This window comes from Salvelinus namaycush, chromosome 16 (assembly GCF_016432855.1).
Source record: "Salvelinus namaycush isolate Seneca chromosome 16, SaNama_1.0, whole genome shotgun sequence".
Lineage (NCBI taxonomy): Eukaryota > Metazoa > Chordata > Actinopteri > Salmoniformes > Salmonidae > Salvelinus > Salvelinus namaycush.
In genome coordinates, this window is record NC_052322.1 from 39,813,750 (window position 1) to 39,836,374 (window position 22,625).

Genomic DNA, 22,625 nt, shown 5'->3' on the forward strand with positions numbered 1-22,625 from the left:
GATTGATTGTGTTGGGGCTGGGTTGGGTTGGGTTGGAACAAAACCCTGCTGTTCCCGTATCTCTCCAGGAGTGGAGTTGGGGATTCCTGTTCTAGAGACAAGTATTGGAAAAAGGAGACCGCTAGCCTTGGTACTGACAGCTACAGTAGGATGAGACTAGCACCCAGTCTAGGGGAGGAGCAAATTATTACAAAATAAGATACACATTTTTTGCACCCCCCCAAAAAAAACGTTTCACATCCTCACACTCAGTCTTCGTTTATTTACCGCGCCATGCCACGACGTAAAAACAGAGGCTGGAATTCAAATCAAACCCCCCATAGCAATGTTTACACAGCATCTTGGTTTTACAAATTACTGCACATATACACACACACATATTATCTTAAACTGGAAGCATCTACCTGTGGAGTCTAGCTGGTGTTGGTTGGGATTTTATTTGACCATGGGGAAAAAGAGCTACTGCGTAAATACTACAGGGTTCGATTGAATTGAGCCCAAAGCCATAAAAAAATAACCATGGAACCAAGGACCAGGTATGGTACCCCCATTCCCTGGACCCGAGCCTACTCTGTCTATATGTACAGGTGTGGATGGGACCTGGTCTATCTGGCCATGCTGGAAAGGACAGAACTATAAAGCTCTCCAACCATACTATAACTTTCAGACATTAAACTGATAAGAACAGATCCTACATTTGATCTAAGCCAAAACGCAGACAGGGGGGGTCCCCTAACCCTTCAGTAAATTCAGAACAAATAGCCCATGTACATGCTCATTTGTTCTGTCCGTTTCAGAATGGCCCTCTAGTGACTACCATGTGGAATGAGAAATAAATATATAATACATCTTTGTACAGGGTGATAAAGGGGAAGAGGGTATCAGAATGGGGATGGGGGGGGGGCACAGTGTAGGTTTAGGAGGGGTGTTCTCCTTTCTCCTCTTCGGGTCTTACCCAGTACCCTGCTTCCCATGACTCTGTTCCCCTAACGCTGGTCCTCTCTGGGTGAGGGGTTGGAACCAGGACGTAGTGGTCAGAGTTATGACAGGCGGACAGAAACCAGCTCAGAGGACCCTGGATCTCTTGCTGGTTAATGACCCATGCTAACAGATGGGGAGAAGGAGATACAGACAGAGAGAACAAGAGGGATATAAAGTGAATCAGAGAAAGACTAAGATAAACATATCATATGGCAGTGTTTTATTAGAATGCCCATTAGTTGTTCCTGAAGCAGCAGATACTCTTCCTGGAGTCCACACAGAACATCAATAGACTGTTCTACATACATAAGATTAGATCCAAAAAAAGGTCCTACGGACAGTTACACGCATGCTTACATACACTATACATACACAAAAGTAGGTGGACACCCCGTGAAATTTGTGGATTCGGCTATTTGTAACGTGGCTCCGTCATAGGATGCCACCTTTCCAACAAGTCAGTTTGTCAAATTTCTGCCTTGGTCGACTGTAAGTGCTGTTATTGTGAAGTGGAGACGTCTAGAAGCAAAAATGGCTCAGCCGCAAAGTGGTAGTTCCAAACTGCCTCTGGAAGCAACGTCAGCACAATAACTGTTCGTCGGGAACTTCATCAAATGCGTTGACATGGCCGAGCAGCCGCACACAAGCCTAAGATCACTATGCGCAATGCCAAGCTTCGGCTGGAGTGGTGTAAAGCTCACTGCCATTGGACTCTGGAGCAGTGGAAACGCGTTCTCTGGAGTGATGAATCACGCTTCGCCATCTGGCAGTCCGAAATCTGGGTTGCCACGGAAAAAAACACTACCTTCCCGAATGTATAGTGCCAACTGACGGTTGATGGAGGGGGAATAATGGTCTGGGGCTGTTTCATGGTTCGGGCTAGGCCCCTTAGTTCCAGTGAAGGGAAATCCTTTACACTACAGCATACAATGACATTCTAGACTATTCTGTACTTCCATCTTTGTGGCAACAGTTTGGGGGAGGCCCTTTCCTGTTTCAGCATGACAATGCCCCCGTGCACAAAGCGAGGTCCATACAGAAATGGTTTGTTGAGAACAGTGTGGAAGAACTTGACTGGCCTGCACAGATCCCTGACCTCAACCCCGTCGAACACCTTTAGGATTAATTGGAATGCTGACTGCGAGCCAGGCCTAAATCACCCAACATCAGTGCCCGACCTCACTAATGCTTGTGGCTGAATGAAAGCAAGTCCCTGCAGTAATGTTCCAACATCTAGTGGAAAACCTTCCCAGAAGAGTAGAAGAGGCTGTTATAGCAGCAAAGGTGGGACCAACTCCATATTAACGCCCATGATTTTGGAATGAGCTGTTCGACAAGCAGGTGTCCACATACTTTTGATCATGTAATGTACATACATAGCCCTAATATGTGTTATGGGCGTGCTTTGTTCTTTTCTCAGAACAAACAAGCGAGAACAAAAAGAGTAGAGTATTAGAAAGACAGTGTTTTTCTCCTACCTTAGCCTGCTTGTAAAAGTGGGGAGCAAGCTCGACCAACCAGGAGGACTCTACAGCTGTGACATCACGCATGTAGTACTTAGAGGTCTGCACGACTTCATTGAAGACAACCCTGGGCGAGGACATGGCAGTGTTAGACGCATATATCTGGAAGATTCATTCCTCTCCTCTGAGACCCAGACATATTTGATCTATTCCAGAGCTCGAACACCTGATTCAGTCAACTATCAATTATGCCCTTGAGTAGATGAATCAGCTGAGCTAGTTTAGGGCTACAACAACATAGTGAAACCTCTGGGGTCCCCAGGGAGAGGTTTGAGAATCCTTGGACCAATGTAAAAGCCAAATCCTCACCACTTCGTAGGCTTCTCTCCAAACAGCACAGAGTTGGGATGGATGTGAAGCTCTCTGTCATCCCGTAGAGTCCTGGAAAACAGAAGGTGTGAGGAGGGGATGAATTAACTGTAGAGACATTCAGCCTAGTCAAGGCAAAAGCAATGAGCAACAGTGTTTCAGGTAGTTGGTAGTCACCTGTAGGATCCTGAGTGGTGCATGCGGGCAGCGTTGGCAAAAAACCCAGACACAATGCATCTCAGGATCACATCCGGGTCACCTGGACAAGACAAAAAACACAATTTCCTGTTTAATTTGAACACCGTAAAGAGGTGCACATAAAGGATACAAACAGGACAGAAATGTGGGGTATACACACCTTCGCTGGAGGTGCGTGGCACCTTGAATTTATTCATGAGTCGTCTGAGCTGTTCTCGAACAGTCATGGCTCGCTGCAGACCCTTGTAGTTGAGGAAGTGTTCCTGACACCACTGAGAGCTCTTCTGGTGCTGGAGGGATGAGAGGGGGTAGACACAAACCAGTTACATGTATTTGACCTTTTGGTCTACCATTTAGGTTTTATTCCCGCTGGAAAATAACAAGGGTACTTACGATGAACAAAAATATAAACACAACATGTAAAGTGTTGGTCCCATGTTTCATAAGCTGAAATCCCAGAAAATGTTCCATACGCACAAAAAGCTTATTTCTCTCAAATTTTGTGCACAAATTTGTTTACATCCCTGTTAGTGAGCATTTCTCCTTTGCTAAGAAAATCCATCCACCTGACAGGTGTGGCCATCAAGAAGCTGATTAAACATGATCATTACACAGGTGCACCTTGTGCTGGGGATACTAAAAGGCCACTCTAAAATGTGCAGTTTTGTCACAGAACAAACACAATGCCACAGATGTCTCAAGATGAGGAAGCGTGCAATTGGCTTGCTGACTGCAGGAATGTCCACCAGAGCTGTTGCCAGAGATTTGAATGTTAATTTCTCTACCATAAGCTACCTCCAACATCGTTTTCGAAAATGTGTCCGTACGTCCAACCGGCCTCACAACCACAGACCACGTGTAACCACACCAGCCCAGGACCGCCACATCTGGCTTTTTCACTTGTCGGGAACGTCTGAGAACAGCCACCCTGACAGCTGATGAAGCCTGCACACTCACCAGACATGTCACCCATTGAGCATGTTTGGAATGCTCTGGATCAACATGTAAGACAGCTTGTTGCAGTTCCCACTAATATCCAGCAACTTTGGACTGCCATTGAGGCGTGGGACAACATTCCACAGCATGATCAACTCTGCAAAGGAGATATGTCGCGCTGCACGAGGCAAATGGTGGTCACACCAGATTTCTGATCCACACCCCTACCTTTTTTAAAAAGGTATCTGTATGCATAACTGAATTCCCAGTCATGTGAAATCCATAGATTAGGGCCTAATGAATCTATTTAAAATGACTGATTTCCTTATATGTAAAATCTTTTAAATTGTTGCATGCTGCGTTTATATTTTTGTTCAGTATAGTTCTCAGAAATGCAAATGCTTAGTAAAGCTGTCCTGGAAAGATATCAATCTAAAATGTTATATCATTCAGAGTGTTTTGCTGTTCATGGACCATGTTCATATAAAAAGATTCAGGTTGTTCGCTGCTAAACGGAAGGCTTCATTCCCAGCGGTGGCCCATACAGTGGCAGTGCCCACCTTGATGAAGGCTTCGTACACATTGAGCATGGTGAGATGATCTCCTTCCGCCACAGCAAACTTGCGATGCTCCCGCGCCTATGGAGGAGGGAGGAGGATGGGAGCAGAGAGAGAAAAAGAGACGGGGAGACATGCAGACAGAGAGGGAGACGAGAGGTGATTAGGATGGTAGATGCCGTGCTTCTCAGACACAGGTAAAAGCTTTGGAGTCTCGAAGCACAGAGACTGACATACAGATCTGCACAACAGAACATTTTAGACTGGGCATTCAACATGACGACATGTGCAACACTCACTGCTGGTTTCTTCTGATTGGCTGGCACCATGAAGATGTTTTGGATCTGCATCATGGCTGCTATGGTAACGATCTCCTTGGAACAGCCAAAGTTTCCTGACTCCAGCAGCATCTTGGCAAACATGGGGCTGAGGGGGAACTCTGCCATACGCATGCCCATAGGGTCAGTCAGACGACCATACTGGTCCAGACCCCCCAGGGCGTAGAGCAGCTCCAGGGCTTGGACCATGGACTGGGCTGGAGGAGGCTAGAGTGGGAACAATTATAAAGTTAGTTTAATACGCAGGCTATCAAAGTTTATAATTTGTTGATAACCAGTCTTGGTGCTCTTTGAGTCAATTCACCATCTTTCAGAATTGTGAGCCTTTCACAGTGCTCTTAATCTTGTGTACAGACTACTTCAGCATCTGACCAAATTCCGAAAGATTTTAGATCTGAGTAAACCCGAGATTACAGTGCTCAAAACAAAGTACACACATTGTACTGGATGGACTCACAGAGAGAAAGCTGAATCGCAGCACGTTGTCTATGCCCAGAGCTTTGAGCTGCAGGATGACAGGGGCCAGGTTGGTGCGCTGCATCTCGGGAACCGTGGACGCAGGCAGCTTCTCAAAATCCTCCTCTGGAGCACAGACAGGTCAGAACACACACACCGCAGTACAGGGCTGCATTCCACACCCTTCCCCTGCTGTCATTCACTCGCCATTGCTGATCTGAGAAAGCTTAGAGCTTTCTTGACACTTTTTCCCCCTCACCGATGGCCTTTTCTGATAACAAACACACAGAGACCCCCCCTCCCTCACACATACACACCTGTGTATAGTCTGAAGCACTTCCCGGCTCGGTTGCGTCCCCCTCGTCCTGCCCTCTGACTGGCTGAGGCCTTGGAGATGGGCGTGACCACCAGCGACTCGATGGTAGTGCAAGGGTTGTATGCCCGCAGCTTGACAAACGCACAGTCGATCACAAACACGATGCCGTTGATGGTGATGGACGTCTCTGCTATGTTAGTGGCCACCACCACCTTAGGGAACCAGAGAGAGCGCTTTAACATAGACCGCCCACTCCTGTATATCCAATACAAGGCTTTGCAAAGGGGAATTGCACATTGTGAATTGATTATAAAGCACATGCTTCAGCCACTCAGATCATTTCATCCTGTGGCAAAAAGTGTTTTCATCGCTCGGTACTCTTAAGGAAGCTTACCGTATACCCATGGCTGTCCTATGTCCAAGCAGAGGTATAAAAGCATTCTTTGCCACAAACTACAATCTGGCCATCTGAGAACTTGACATTAACTTTTCTTTGCCACTTGTCCTTCAGATAATTAGGACAATTTTTACTTGCCCAAATGTTAAAGTCACCTGTCACGTTACCCCCACCCCTGGAAAAGGGTCTCCAACACCAACTAGCGGGCCGACAGTTGGCTAACCCTGCTGTAGGTTATGCGCAAATGTTAAAAAATGCAATTAGCAGGAAAACACCGTTCTCAAAAGCCCACAGATTAAAATATCAGTTAGAATTTAAAGGGAGATCTAATGATGCATCAACTAGCATGGTTTACTAATATGACTAGGATTATCACCAACTAGTATGGTTTACTAATATGACTAGGATTATTATCAACTAGTATGGTTTACTAATATGACTAGGATTATTATCAACTAGTATGGTTTACTAATATGACTAGGATTATCACCAACTAGTATGGTTTACTAATATGACTAGGATTATCATCAACTAGTATGGTTTACTAATATGACTAGGATTATTATCAACTAGTATGGTTTACTAATATGACTAGGATTATCACCAACTAGTATGGTTTACTAATATGACTAGGATTATTATCAACTAGTATGGTTTACTAATATGACTAGGATTATCATCAACTAGTATGGTTTACTAATATGACTAGGATTATCACCAACTAGTATGGTTTACTAATATGACTAGGATTATCACCAACTAGTATGGTTTACTAATATGACTAGGATTATTATCAACTAGTATGGTTTACTAATATGACTAGGATTATCATCAACTAGCATGGTTTACTAATATGACTAGAATTATCACCAACTAGTATGGTTTACTAATATGACTAGGATTATCACCAACTAGTATGGTTTACTAATATGACTAGGATTATCATCAACTAGCATGGTTTACTAATATGACTAGGATTATTATCAACTAGTATGGTTTACTAATATGACTAGGATTATCACCAACTAGTATGGTTTACTAATATGACTAGGATTATCACCAACTAGCATGGTTTACTAATATGACTAGGATTATCATCAACTAGCATGGTTTACTAATATGACTAGGATTATGCCTTTGGCTGCTGGACAATAAAATAACATTGATTTAAAACCAATAGAACATGAGAAAAAGGCTGGTTTCATTGTCATATTAAGCATTATAAAATACACTACATGACCAAAAGTATGCTCGTCTAACATCTCATTCCAAAATCATGGGCATTATTATGGAATTGTTCCCCCCTTTGCTGCTATAACAGCCTCTCCTCTTCTGGGAAGGCTTTCCACTAGATGTTGGAACATTACTGCAGGGACTTGCTTCCATTCAGCCACAAGAGCGTTAGTGAGGTCGGGCACTGATGTTGGGTGATTAGGCCTGGCTCGCAGTCTGCATTCCAATTCATCCCAAATGCGTTCGACGGGGTTGAGGTCAGGGCTCTGTGCAGGCCAGTCAAGTTCTTCCACACCCATCTTGACAAACCATTTCTGTATGGACCTCACTTTGTGCACGGGGGCATGGTCATGCTGAAACAGGAAAGGGCCTCCCCCAAACTGTTGCCACAAAGATGGAAATACAGAATCGTCTAGAATGTCATTGTATGCTGTAGCGCACAGGTGTCAAACTCATTCCACGGGGGGCCGAGTGTCTGCGGGTTTTCGCTCCTCCCTTGTACTTGATTGATGAATTAACATCACTAATTAGTTAGGAACTCCCCACACCTGGTTGTCTAGGGCTTTATTGAAAGGAAAAACCAAAAACCTGCAGACACTAGGCCCTCCGTGGAATGAGTTTGACACCCCTGCTGTAGCGTAAAGGATTTCCCTTCACTGGAACCATAAAAAACAGCCCCAGATCATTATTCCTCCTCCACAAAACTTCACAGTTGGAACTATGCGTTCGGGCAGGTAGCGTTCCCCTGGCATCCGCTAAACGCAGATTTGTCTGTCGGACTGCCAGATGGTAAAGCGTGATTCATCACTTCAAAGAACAGGTTTCCACTGCTCCAGAGTCCAATGGCAGCGAGCTTTACACCTCTCCAGCCCAAAGCTTGGCATTGCGCATGGTGATTTTAGGCTTGTGTGCGGCTGCTCGGCCATGTCAACGCAATTCATGAAGCTCTCGACGAACAGTTATTGTACTGACGTTGCTTCCAGAGGCAGTTAGGAACTCGTAGCGAATGTTGCAACTGAGGACAGACAATTTTTACGCGCTTCAGCACTCGGCGGTCCCATTGTGAGTTTGTGTGGCGCTAGCAGGGCAGAAATTTGACGAACTGACTAGTTGGAAAGGTGGCATCCTATGACAGTGCAACATTGAAAGTCACTGAGCTCTTCAGTACGGGCCATTCTACTGCCAAAGTGTGTCTATGGAGATTGCATGTCTGTGTGCTCAATTTTATACACCTGTCAGCAATAGGTGTGGCTGAAATAGCAGAATGAACCAATTTGAAAGGATGTCCACATACATTTGGCCATGTAGAGTAATTCCCTCAACATTTCTATGGTCGCATTTTAGGCGAGGCTACTTTGAAACAAGGTAAGACATGCTTCATAAAATGACATAAAACATCCAGGTTTTAAACAATTAAGTCTATGGTTAAATAGTTTCAACATGATGACTGCCTCCGCTAACGTGACCATTTGATCTGAACACTACCGTGCCTCGAGTATGTCAACAGAATCAACTAGCATTATTTTTATTCTGTACAGGCTTCCTTCATGTCACTCTGTCATTTACATTAGTATTGTGGAGTAACTACAATGTTGTTGATTTGATCCATCCTCAGCGTTCTCCTGTCACAGCCATTAAACACCAACTGTTTTAAAGTCACCACTGGCCTCATGGTGAAATCCCTGAGTGGTTTCCTTCCTCTCCGGCAACTGAGTAAGGCCCCTGTGTCCTTGAAGTGACTGGGTATATTGATACACCATCCAAAGTGTAATTAATATCTTCACCATGCTCAAAAGGGATATTCAATGTCTGCTTTTTTAAATTTACCAGTAGGTCTGACTAACTGACTTGTCCGGACGCGACTGCTGCAGTAGAGAAAGACATTTTATAATTTATGCTGCTGCTCTTGCTTTTCACAAGAACGGCGCTTTCTCTTGGTCAATCATAAGTCATCAATGCGGCAATAGGCTACAGTCATAGAGCATCGCTCAGCGTGTGGCAAAAGTTAGGAGATATCTAATCAGTGAAAGATGGAATTAAAATTACGGAATAAAAAGGAGAAGGATAGGCTACAACGACCAAGAGCAAACGGGTAGGCAGGCTGCTACTTAATATTCTGAATGGAGTTATTTGTAACTAAGATGAGAAAGTGTATGAACTGCAGCATCAGTTAGCCTAGCTAGCTAGCTTAATTAGCTTCTCCTGGTTCGATACAGTCCAAGACAGGTACTATGTAATCATATTTGATGATAAATAACCTAGCTATGGCAGCCCTTAGTCTATTATAGCGCGAGTCAGCTTGGTTGGTTGCCATCTCTCCTCCCCTTGTCACTCGCTCACAGTATGCCCCCTCCCCCGTCTGCTAGAGTGGTACCTCTCTCCCTCCTCTTGTGCTTTATCAGCTCTGGTTAATAAAGTAGCTTTTCTGATGCTTTGTTCACCCAGAGCGGACTGGGATCCACCTAGGACTATATGGAACGTGTCTAGATGTCCTCAGGTCCGTTCGGAACGGGTCTCTATATTTAAAAAGATTATGCATATCGGGTCCGGGTGGGAAAGACCCAGGTCCATTTCAGAACCGGTCCAACTTTTTGGATCCGTGAAGACCACTAGTGCGAAATCTTTTTGAAGGCACTGTAGGCTTTTTTATTTATGTACATTAAAAAATGTATTCCAATGTTAGCCTCTCTGATCAGAGTAATTGTTTGATATTGGGATGTGTGATTTTATTTTCTTGTCCATTTGGACAACCTAAATCTATATTCTTCTTGTCCGACAATAAATAAATATATCCATTTGTTTTTACTTGTCCCGGACAAGACCCTGCGTCTCTTTAGGACGCTGATAGTGATACATGCATCATATGCAGTACCCCTAGACCAGCTCTCACCAACCCTGGTCCTAGAGAACTAGAAGATGTGCAGACTTTTGTGCCAGCCCAGTAGCAAAACAACTAATTTAACATTCCATTGATCAGGGTTGATGACCACTGCGTAGGGACATCGGGACGGAGCACAGAGGCAGATTGAAATTCACCTTGCGGACAGTAGGGGGCGTCCTCTCAAACACCTTCATCTGGTCAGTGTAGGGCAGGCCTGCGTACATGGGCAGCACCTTGAGGTATTTCTTCATGCCGAGACGGCCCAGAGCTCTGGCCTGCTCCTGGAGCAGAGACACCACCTTCTCCACTTCCTCCTACAGGACACACACAGGTCACACACAGGTCACATGACAACAAGTACCCAGCTCAAAATCAAACCGTAAGAGAAACACACCTGTCCAGTGAGGAAGGCCAGAACATCTCCATCATCCTCAGTCTCATGGATCTTCAGCACCGTCTCCACTGTGGCCTTCACATAGTCTGGGACTGGGCTGGGGACAGAGAGATAGGGGAGACAGTGTATAATGACTGGGCTGGGGACAGAGAGATAGGGGAGACAGTGTATAATGACTGGGCTGGGGACAGAGATAGGGGAGACATTGTATAATGACTGGGCTGGGGACAGAGCGATAGGGGAGACAGTGTATAATGACTGGTCTGGGGACAGAGCGATAGGGGAGACAGTGTATAATGACTGGGCTGGGGACAGAGCGATAGGGGAGACAGTGTATAATGACTGGTCTGGGGACAGAGCGATAGGGGAGACAGTGTATAAGGACTGGGCTGGGGACAGAGATAGGGGAGACAGTGTATAATGACTGGGCTGGGGACAGAGCGATAGGGGAGACAGTGTATAATGACTGGGCTGGGGACAGAGCGATAGGGGAGACAGTGTATAAGGACTGGGCTGGGGACAGAGATAGGGGAGACAGTGTATAATGACTGGTCTGGGGACAGAGAGATAGGGGAGACAGTGTATAATGACTGGTCTGGGGACAGAGCGATAGGGGAGACAGTGTATAATGACTGGTCTGGGGACAGAGAGATAGGGGAGACAGTGTATAAGGACTGGGCTGGGGACAGAGATAGGGGAGACAGTGTATAATGACTGGTCTGGGGACAGAGAGATAGGGGAGACAGTGTATAATGACTGGTCTGGGGACAGAGCGATAGGGGAGACAGTGTATAATGACTGGTCTGGGGACAGAGAGATAGGGGAGACAGTGTATAAGGACTGGTCTGGGGACAGAGATAGGGGAGACAGTGTATAATGACTGGGCTGGGGACAGAGATAGGGGAGACATTGTATAATGACTGGGCTGGGGACAGAGCGATAGGGGAGACAGTGTATAATGACTGGTCTGGGGACAGAGCGATAGGGGAGACAGTGTATAATGACTGGGCTGGGGACAGAGCGATAGGGGAGACAGTGTATAATGACTGGGCTGGGGACAGAGCGATAGGGGAGACAGTGTATAAGGACTGGGCTGGGGACAGAGATAGGGGAGACAGTGTATAATGACTGGGCTGGGGACAGAGAGATAGGGGAGACAGTGTATAATGACTGGGCTGGGGACAGAGAGATAGGGGAGACAGTGTATAAGGACTGGGCTGGGGACAGAGAGATAGGGGAGACAGTGTATAAGGACTGGGCTGGGGACAGAGAGATAGGGGAGACAGTGTATAAGGACTGGGCTGGGGACAGAGAGATAGGGGAGACAGTGTATAATGACTGGTCTGGGGACAGAGCGATAGGGGAGACCGTGTATAATGACTGGTCTGGGGACAGAGCGATAGGGGAGACAGTGTATAAGGACTGGGCTGGGGACAGAGATAGGGGAGACAGTGTATAATGACTGGTCTGGGGACAGAGAGAAAGAGAGCGCAGACAATGTGAGGAGATGCTCAACTCAGTCTGTCCTGAGCTTGATTAATTCTGAGACCAATTAAACATTAAGGATGTGGGGCTGTAGAATGTGATCATATGTGACAGGTTTGGAGTCAGAAGAGACGCTCAGAATTCCATGGAATACCTGACAGTGTAGAAGACGTCAACAGGGAAGGTGCGTCCCTCCACCGTCAGAATTCCACACGTATCCTTGTTAGGATCTCCAGTCTCATTCAGGTTAAAGAACTCTTGGAATTTCTGCAGCCAAGGTGATAACATAGGAGTGGGTAAGATGTAACCAGTTAAACAGGCTTGACACTAGCATGACCACAACAAAGGAGTTGTTTGTTTCTAAGACAAAATAGATATGTTATCCAACTGTATTTGCAAATGTGAAATGTAACTGTACCTAAAGCGAGATTCGGCTGAGCTACACAGGGAACAGTATTACTACAGCAATTCTGAAAAAATCCTATGAAGCAAAAATTGCTGAGTTGGCTAACATAAAAACCATTTCTGCACAAGACAAACGAAAAAAATACAGCCTGATGTCCCATCTGGCTTGCTGACTGACGCATTCATGAGCCAACTGCACTATCTTGGTAGTACATTTCAGATGTCAGTGCACTGTGGTCTCATGACATCAGCTCATCTCTCCCGGTTCCTTTGTTTCTCTGTACTGAAGCATATCCGTCCATCTTAATGAATCAGAGAATCACCTTGGCATCCAGAGTGGCAGAGGCCACTATCAGCCTGAGGTCTCTGCGCTTCTTCTGAATCTAGAGAAGGATGAAACGAGGAGATAGCTTTATTTATTAGATTTAATAGATTTCAGATGCATTGTAAGCCTAACTGAATGCATGGTCAGTGGAAATACATTACAGTGAAGTAGATAGAGCTGTTAAAGCTGTGAATCCTTAGTTGCTACATACATTTCTTGACTTATAAATTGAACATACACCCATTGATTCTTGAAGAACATAACTTATAAATGCCTGATGAGCTTAGTTCAACGGTCGTACCAATCAGAAACGCAAAATATAAGCTTGTTATACTCCAATGTTTGCAAACAAAGTCAATATAACATTGCATAGCCTCAAAACTCAAGTTTTTATATCATGGATGGTCAGTCCTCAGATACATAGCTGTGGCTTTGAATTTAAGAGTGGTTTCATTTCTCCAGGCCCATCCCTCAGCTGTTTACCAAAACATAGGCAGGGTAAACACTTCTCTATCTTTTCAATTAAGGATTCCAACATTAAAGAAGACATGCACAGAAGCTACCTTCTTTAGCAGGCCGATGGCTATGTCCGTGTAGAGGGTTCTTTCATGGGCCTCGTCGAGCATTAGGACACTGAGGAGGAAAGATAGACAGATCCCTGGGGTTAAAACAGGATGAACCCAGACTGTGAATCCACCATTGATATTCAGTCTGAGGCTAGTATGGCGTAGCCAATACTAGATCAGTTTGTTAGTGAAGTTATTCACCTGTACTTCTTCAGTAGAGGATCAGCCATCATCTCTCTCACCAGCATCCCATCTGTCAGGAACTGAGGGAGAAAAAGAAAATTCACATAAGGAAAAGATCCAAGGAATTGATGGTAGCACTATGTGTCAGGGGACATGGCGACACGCTGACTGTAGTACCTTAATGCGGGTGGCATGGGGGTCAGAGCAGTCATCAAAGCGAATGGTATAGCCCACCTCATGCCCCAACAGGGCTCCACGCTCTTCTGCCAAACGATTGGCTACCTGACAGGAAGAGAGAGGAAACAGCCTCAGTGCCCCCCTCTAAAAAGTGCCAAAATACAGTTATTTTAATAAAGTTATATCGTTCTTTGCAACTCTTTAAAATTATAAAAGGGGACTATTTGATATTCAGGGCAGTAAGCGGTCCAAAGGGCCGGCAGAGCTTAAGGAGAATGTGAGGGAGATAGGAGTACTTACTGAGATAGCAGCCACTCTACGAGGCTGTGTCACACCAATCACCTTCCCCTCAGCTGCCCAGCCAGCCTCCAGCAAATACTGAGGTGGAGAAAGAAAGGAAGGGGTAAGAGAGAGGGGAAGAGTGGGATGCAGAAGAGCAAGAGAAAGACAGAGGACAAGGGGGAGTGTGAGAGAAAGAGAGCGAGGGGCATCAATATAAAGTCTAGGACAGCCTACTCAGCAGAAATTAAGTCCCACTTGATTTGCTCCGAACCCTGGTTGCATAGAAGATAAAATGGCTAGTAAGCAGCGGACAAGGTCACTCTCCCGCTCCGTAAGAAGGAAGCGGTGTGAAGGGTATCAGTCCACTGCTGCAGTGTCCTGCCTGGAGGCTGTTCTACTGGCTGCAAAACAACTCAGCTTCACTAGTGGAAGACTGGTGTGTCCATAGTATTCTCCACAGTAATGAGTCAAGTGTTCCCCTACCCCAACTTCTATTTTAATCTGTCCTACTTCATGAGAATGGTCAAAATCCTTCATATTTAGTTAGAACTAGCCAGATATGAACTGCTGCTTGAGCCAACTCTGTCATTGTCAAGCCTGGCTACTGTATATTAGCTTATCCAAACCTGGGGGATCTGTGTAGTCTTCCCACATCCTGTCTCTCCTACGATGATCACTGTCTGGTAACTCTCCACCAAGTAAAGGATGTTGTTTCTGTGCTGAAAACAACATGGCAGACATGTCAACAGGGCTCCCATGATTTTAGTAGAAACAATAAAAAACACTTTACTAATGAGAGTTGATGAGCAACCTTGAAAACAGGAAGTTTCTGTCGCTGCTTCTCGATGGACAGCGCGGTGTGAGGGTTGAAAATTATGGGGGAGCCTGTCGTTTCTGTCGTGACATGCCGCTCCTCCGATATCCCGGGGGCCTCCGAACCTTAGACACAGACGATGATGATGTAGGATAATCAAAGATCGGCGTAAATTCATGATCAACCGTAATCAACGCCGCAATGAAACAAATACAACATTGATAAGATGACCTAACACCACAGATTGTTTCTCTGCATAGTGAAATACTGCTGACAGCTTGGATTCAGCTAACGTTTACATAACTAACGCCTGATATGATGACGGGCCAATATAGCTATAGATACATTTTTACTGCAAAGGGACGTGCAAAATCCTTATGCATAACCGAGCGGGAACCGAATGATAGTAACTAGCTAGCTAGTTAATTAGTTAGCTAGTTACACCCCTTTACATCCTAGCCAATGTGGCTTGACAACGTATATTTTGTCATGTTGGGCAACTTAAATACGTTCACAATCCTCAAGATATCAGTAACTAGTTAGTAACGTTACCGTTAGCTAGTTAACGTTATAACTAGCTAGTATCATGGACAATGGACCACAGCAGTAACGTTAGCGATCATAACACAACGCAGGCGGGAAAAAACGTTGGTTATCTGCTATAAATGTCTTACGCACTAATTCACATGCACAAATGAATACACTTTTTACGTGAAACAACCAAATGCATGCAATCATTGTCTAATTTAACAATATTGCGCTTACCCGGTTTCCAAAATTTCATCGTGGAGAGGGGGGCCGCCATCTTGGCTTCTACGTCACACATTTTTTCTAGCCTAATGGTGCGTTCAACACAACTGAGAACAAGGAAAAATACGAGGTCAAATCATGACGTCGGTAATCTTCAGGTCAGAAAGTCGGAGCTCAAGCAAGATGCCCGAGTTTATGACTTGGAATTCCGAGTTGGATGACCGTTCAAACAAATTTTCCAGGTTGTGCTCGTTTTTTACGAGTTCCCAGTTGTCTTGAACACACTGAGGTCGGATGTCGGATATTTCGATTTCCGAGTACCCAGTTCCTAGTTGTTTTGAACGCGGCAAAAAAAACATAAAACGCGGTGTTAGGAATATAACGTCATGTTTACGGCGAGATTCCTTGAGTGTTTATTATTTTGACCACAATATGGCACAAATGACCATAGGTTAAAGTGAATGCTTTATGCTATATACAGTATATATATACAAAACATTTTTAATGATTTATACAGTACATACAGTGCCTTGAGAAAGTATTCATCATACCCTTTGACTTATTTCACATTTTATTGTTAAAGCATGAACAAACAAACAAAAATCTCAACCATCTACACACAATACCCCATAATGACAAAGTGAAAACATGTTCTTAGAACTTTTTGCAAATTGATTGAAAATGAAATACAGATATATCTAATTTACATAAGTATTCACACCCCTGCTCAATACATGTTAGAATCACCTTTGGCAGTGATTACAGCTATGAGTCTTTCTGGGTAAGTCGCTAAGAACTTTGCACACCTGGATTGTATAATATTGTTTTTTTAATTATTCAAGCTCTGTCAAGCAGTGGCGGACTTACCAGTAGCCAAAAGAGGCAATTGCCTCAGGGCTCACATCATCAAGGGGCCTCTTGAGCTGGGCATAACTTAAAAATAATAATACTAGCAATCATTTAAAAATATATATTTTCTCAGCTTGAGAACCCCCCATGCTCTGCTCGAGGCCTTCCACTCGAGACCACTGTCCAGGTTAATGAGGCCATATTGTTGACAAAAAAGGCCGCCAAAAATGTTAATGAATCCATACAGACGAATAATAATTCATAATAGATCAATCTTTTATTTCCATAACTTTTTTATTTTATAGCTTTATTTAATGAGGTAAGTCAGTTAAGAACAAATTCTTATTTAAAATGATGGCTTACCAGAAGGAAAAAGGCCTCCTGCGGGGACAGGGGCTGGTATTAAAAATAACAAATCAAATAAAAATATAGGACAAAACACACATCACGACAAGAGAGACACAATAACACTACATAAAGAGAGACCTAAGACAACAACACAGCATGGTAGCAACATAACAACAACATGATAGCAACACAACATGGTAGCAGCACAAAACATGGTACAAACATATTGGGCACAGACAAAAGCACAAAGGGCAAGAAGGTAGAGACAACAATACATCACGCGAAGCAGCCACAACTGTCAGTAAGAGTGTCCATGATTGAGTCTTTGAATGAAGAGATGGCCATAAAACTGTCCAGTTTGAGTGTTTTTTGCAGCTCATTCCAATCACTAGCTGCAGCGAACTGAAAAGAGCATAATGTGACTGGCAGAACTGGTGTTGTATTTGGAGGATGAGGGCTGCAGTAGGTATCTCAGAGAGGGAGGAGTGAGGCCTAAGAGGGTTTTATAAAAAAGCATCAACCAGTGGGTTTTGTGACGTGTATACAGAGAGGACCAGTATACAGAGGAGTATAGAGTGCAGTGATGTGTCCTATAAGGAGCATTGGTGGCAAATCTGATGGTCGAATGGTAAAGAACATCTAGCCGCTCGAGAGCACCCTTACCTGCCAATCTATAAATTCCGTCTCCGTAATCTAGCATGGGTAGGATGGTCATCTGAATCAGGGTTAGTTTGGCAGCTGGGGGGAAAGAGGAGTGATTACGATAGAGGAAACCAAGTCTAGATTTAACCTTAGCCTGCAGCTTTGATATGTGCTGACAGAAGGACAGTGTACCATCTAGCCATACTCCCAAGTACTTGTAAAGGTGACTACCTCAAGCTCTAAACTCTTAGAGGTGGTAATCACACCTGTGGGGAGAGGGGCATTCTTCTTACCAAACCACATGACCTTTGTTTTGGAGGTGTTAAGGGCAGAGAAAGCTTGTTGAACACAAAGAAAGCTTTGTTGTAGAGTGTTTAACACAAAATCCAGGGAGGGGCCAGCTTAGTATAAGACTGTGTCATCTGCATGTAAATGGATGAGAGAGCTTCCTACTGCTTGAGCTATGTTGTTGATGTAAATTGAAAAGGGCCTAGGATAGAGCCTTGGGGTACTACCTTGGTGACAGGCAGTGGCTGAGACAGCAGACGTTCTGACTTCATACACTGCACTCTTTGAAAGAGGTAGTTAGCAAACCAGGCCAAAGACCCCTCAGAGACACCAATACTCCTTAGCAGACCCGCAAGAATGGAATGGTCCACCGTATCAAAAGCTTTGGCCAAGTCAATAAAAATAGCAGCACAACATTGCTTAGAATTAAGGGCAATGGTGACATCATTTAGGACCATTAAGGTTGCAGTGACACATCCATAACCTGAGTGGAAACCAGATTGCATACCCGAGAGAATACTATAGACATCAAGAAAGTCAGTCAGTTGATTATTGACAAGTTGTTCCAACACTTTTGATAAACAAGGCAAAATACAAATTGGCCTAAAACAGTTAGGATCAGCTTGATCGCCCCTTTAAATAAAGGATGCACTGTGGCTGCCTTCCAAGCAATGGGAACCTCCCCAGAGAGGAGAAACAGGTTAAAAAGGTCAGAGATAGGCTTGGCGATGATAGGGGCAGCAACCTTAAAGAAGAAAGGGTCTAAACCATCTGAACCAGATTTTTTCTGGTGGTCAAGTTTAAGGAGCTCCTTTAGCACCTCTGACTCAGTGAACGCCTGGAGGGAGAAACTAAGTAGCGGGGCAGGGGAAAAAGAGGGAGGAGCATCAGAGATAGTCACATTAGAAGGGGTGGGAGATGAGGAAATGTTGAACGGGCAAGGAGGCATGGCAGAGTCAAATAGGAATCTTGACTTAATGAAGTGGTGATTAAAGAGCTCAGCCATGTGCTTCTTGTCAGTAACAACCACATCATCATTAAGGTACATTGGCAGCTGTGAGGAGGAGGGTTTATTCTCCAGGTCTTTAACCATTTTCCAGAACTTCATGGGGTTAGACCCACAGAGAAAACTACTCCTTAAAGTAACTAACTTTGGCCTTCCGGATAGCCTGAGTGCACTTATTTCAAATTTGCCTGAATGAGAGCCAGTCAGCCTGAGTATGCCGAGCAATTTGCCAAATAGAATTCTTGAGGTGGAGTAACTCTGCCAGATCACGGTCAAACCAGGGGCTGAACCTGTTTTTAATTTTCTTTATGGGTGAGTGTTTGTTAATAATACCACTGAAAATATAAAAAAATAAGGTCCAAGCGTCTTCGACAGAGGGGATCAAGCTGATTCTATACCATTTTACAGAGGCCAGTTCATGGAGGAAGGCTTGCTCATTAAAGTTTTTTAGCAAGCGTCTATGACAAGTCAGGACAAGTCGTTTCACTGAGCAGCCATTACAAACACAGGCTGTTAAACAGTGATCACTTAAGGTCATTACAGAAAACACCATACTGATACCTATCAGGATTATTTGTAAGTATAACATCAAGGAGAGTAGCCATTTCTGGGTGTTTGTTACCATTCCCACAAGGTATGACTCCAATCTGAGAAAGATTTAGGGAGTCCCATTGCTTTAGGACTTGGTCAGGTGGTTTAAGCATGTCCCTGTTTAGGTCACCTAGCAGGACAAATTCAAACTTAGTGTAAGGGGCCATGAGAGAGCTTAGGCAGGGCTGCCCAACCTTCTTCCTGGAGATCTACCATCCTGTGGGTTTTCAGTCCAAACCTAATTTAACACACCTGATTCTACTAATTAGCTGCTCAACAAGACCTTAACTAGCTGAATGAGAACTGTTAAATAAGGGTTGGACTGAAAACCTACAGGACAGTAGATCTCCAGGAAGAGGGTTGGAAAGCCCTGGCTTGGGGCATTTATTGTACATGCCGGTGCTGATGGTGGCTGATAACTCTTTGTTGACTGTTACTGGGTGTTTTTTGATAGTTTAATGCTTAAAACCAGCAAATCAAATTGTTTGGGGACAGACTTGGTGGAGACAACCGAGCACTGAAGGTGTTCCTTGGTAAAGATTGCCACTCCACCACCTTAGGAAGATCTGTCTTGCCGAAGAAGGTTATAACCAGAAAGGTTAACATCAGTGTTCAAAACACTCTTTCCTAACCACATTTCAGTAATGACTAACACATCTGGATTGGAGCTGTGAACCCACACTTTCAATTGATACATTTTAGGTAATTAGCTTCTAGTGTTAACGTGCAGAAAACCGAGGCTTTTAAGAGAGCAGAAATCAGTGCAGAAATAATTTACAGTGCATTTGGAAAGTATTCAGACATCTTGACTTTTTCCACATTTTCTTTTATGTTACAGCCTTATGTTCTCATCAATCTACACACAATACCCCATAATGACAAAGCGAAAACAGGTTTTTTGAATTTTTGGCAAATATATAAAAAAACGAAATACCTTATTCACATAAGTATTCAGACTCTTTGCTACGAGACTAGAAATTGAGCTCAGGTGCACCCTGTTTCCATTGATCATCCTTGAGACGTTTCTACAACTTGATTGGAGTCCACCTGTGGTAAATTCAATTGATTGGACATGATGTGGAAAGGCGCACACCTGTCTATATAAGGTCCCACAGCTGACAGCGCATGTCAGAGGAGGTTAGGAGAACTTATGCAGCAAGTTTGGAGAATTAATGTAGCAGGTGAGGATAATTAGGTAAAGGGTTAGGGTTAAATAAAATACAAAAAAATTAATTCACTTTTGACTTTAATTTGAATAATAGCTGGATCTCTTTTAACCATTACAAAGTATCTGAGGTGGTAGGTGTGGTGAAAATCTCAGAGCCTGAGGCTTGCACCAAGGGTCAGGCTAAAGATGAGTTTGTGTTTTTGGAAAAAGTGGACCCTTGCCTTTTGCCTGATCTATTTTGTTTCAGGGTGGGTGAAAACCGATTTGGGTGTTGTGGAATCAGTGAGGATAACCAGAAGTGGTCTTGTGAGGCGGTGATACAACCAGTCAGGATGCTCTCGATGGTGCAGCTGTAGAATGTTTTGAGGATCTGGGGACCCATGCCAAATCTTTTCAGTCTCTTGAGGGGGAAAAGGCATTGTCGTACCCTCTTCACGACTTTCTTGGTGTGTTTGTTGGGAATGTGGACACCAAGGTACTTGAAACTCTCGACCTGCTCCTCTACAGCCCTGTCGATGTGAATGGGGGCGTGTTCGGCCCTCCGTTTCTTATAGTCCACGATTATCTCCTTTGTCTCGTTCACGTCAAGGGAGAGGTTGTTGTCCTGGCACCACAGTGCCAGGTCTCTGACCTCCTCCCTATAGGCTGTCTCATCATTGGCAGTTATCAGGCCTACCACTGTTGTGTTGTCAGTAAACGTAATGATGTTGTAGACGTGCTTGGCCACGCAGTCGTGGGTGAACAGGGATTACAGGAGGGAACTAAGCACCCACCCCTGAGGGGCCCCTGTGTTGAAGCTCAGCTTGGCAGATGTGTTGTTACCTACCCTTACCACCTGGGGGCGGCCCGTCAAGAAGTCCAGGATCCAGTTGCAGAGGGAGGTGTTTAGTCCCAGAGTCCTTAGCTTAGTGATGAGCTTTGTGGGCACTATGGTGTTGAACGCTGAGCTGTAGTCAACGAACAGCATTCTCACGTAGGCTCTCCTTTTGTCCAGGTGGGAAAGGGCTGTGTGGCATGCGATTGAGATCGCGTGATCTGTGGATCTATTGGGGCGGTATGCGAATTGGAGTGGGTCGAGGGTTTCAGGGAAGATGGTGTTGATGTGAGCCATGACCAGCTTTTCGAAGCACTTCATGGCTACCAACGTGAGTGCTACAAGGCTGCTTGAAACATGTAGGTATTACACACCTGGTCAGGGAGAGGTTGAAAATGTCAGTGAAGACACTTGACAGTTGGTCCGCGCATGCTCTGAGTACAAGTCCTGGTAATCCATCTGGCCCCGAGGCCTTGTGAATGTTGACCTGTTTAAAGGTCTTGCTCACATCGGCTAAGGAGAGAGGGATCACAGTCGTCCAGAACAGCTGGCGCTCTCATGCATGCTTCAATGTTGATTGCCTCGAAGCAAGAATAAAAGGCATTTAGCCTGTCTGTTAGGCTCGCGTCACTGGGCTGCTCGCGGCTGGGTTTCCCTTTGTAGTCCGTGATGGTTTGTAAGCCCTGCCACATCCGACGAGCGTCAGAACCGGTGTAGTAGGATTCAATCTTAGTCCTGTACTGACGCTTTGCCTGTTTGATGCTTCGACATGGTGTGATACACCATCCAAAGTGTAATTAATAACTTCACCTTGCTCAAAGAGACATTCAATGTCTTTCTTTTTTTTTGCCCATCTACCAATAGGTCCCCTTTTTTGCGAGGCATTGGAAAACCTCCCTTGTCTCTGTGGTTGAATCTGTTTGAAATTCACAGCTCAACTGTGGGACCTGACATAATTGTATGTATGGGATACAAACATGAGGCAGTCATTCAAAAATCATGTTAAACACAATTTCACATAGTGAGTCTGTGTGACTTCGTAAGCATATTTTTACTCCTGAACGTATTTAGGCTTGCCATAACAAATGGGTTGAATACTTATTAAGTTAGGACATTTCAGTTTTAAATATTTGGAAAAATGTCTACAAACATAATTTCACTTTAACAGTATGTGTGTAGGCCAGTGACACAATCTAATTTGAATCAAAAAAGTCAAGTACTGTAATTCATTGGTTAGAGTATGGACACACCTACTCATTCAAGGGTTTTTCTTTATTTTTTTTACATTGTATAATGATAGTGAAGACCTCAAAACTATTAAATAACACACATGGAATCATGTAGTACTCAAAAGTGTTAAACAATAAGATTCTTCAAAGTAGCCACCCTTTTCCTTGACAGCTTTGCACACTC

At 44.4% G+C, this 22,625-nt stretch overlaps 1 protein-coding gene and 1 pseudogene across 1 annotated transcript; both read right to left on the bottom strand.

The window, feature by feature from the left end:
- Nucleotides 1-242: 242 nt before the first annotated feature.
- LOC120061428 (probable ATP-dependent RNA helicase DHX35) lies at nt 243-15,567 on the bottom strand. The gene is made up of 20 exons (XM_039011231.1): nt 15,522-15,567; nt 14,754-14,881; nt 14,569-14,661; nt 13,961-14,038; nt 13,661-13,765; nt 13,502-13,563; nt 13,298-13,367; nt 12,733-12,792; nt 12,159-12,271; nt 10,520-10,616; nt 10,281-10,439; nt 5,616-5,826; nt 5,300-5,424; nt 4,804-5,049; nt 4,508-4,585; nt 3,172-3,301; nt 2,991-3,072; nt 2,814-2,885; nt 2,460-2,571; nt 243-1,104 (listed from the first exon to the last, which is right to left on the bottom strand). Exons 1-20 carry the CDS (start codon nt 15,559-15,561, stop codon nt 1,066-1,068), a joined length of 2,100 nt encoding a protein of 699 aa, XP_038867159.1. The 5' UTR covers nt 15,562-15,567; the 3' UTR covers nt 243-1,065.
- Nucleotides 622-727, bottom strand: LOC120061742 (annotated as a pseudogene).
- Nucleotides 15,568-22,625: the final 7,058 nt, after the last annotated feature.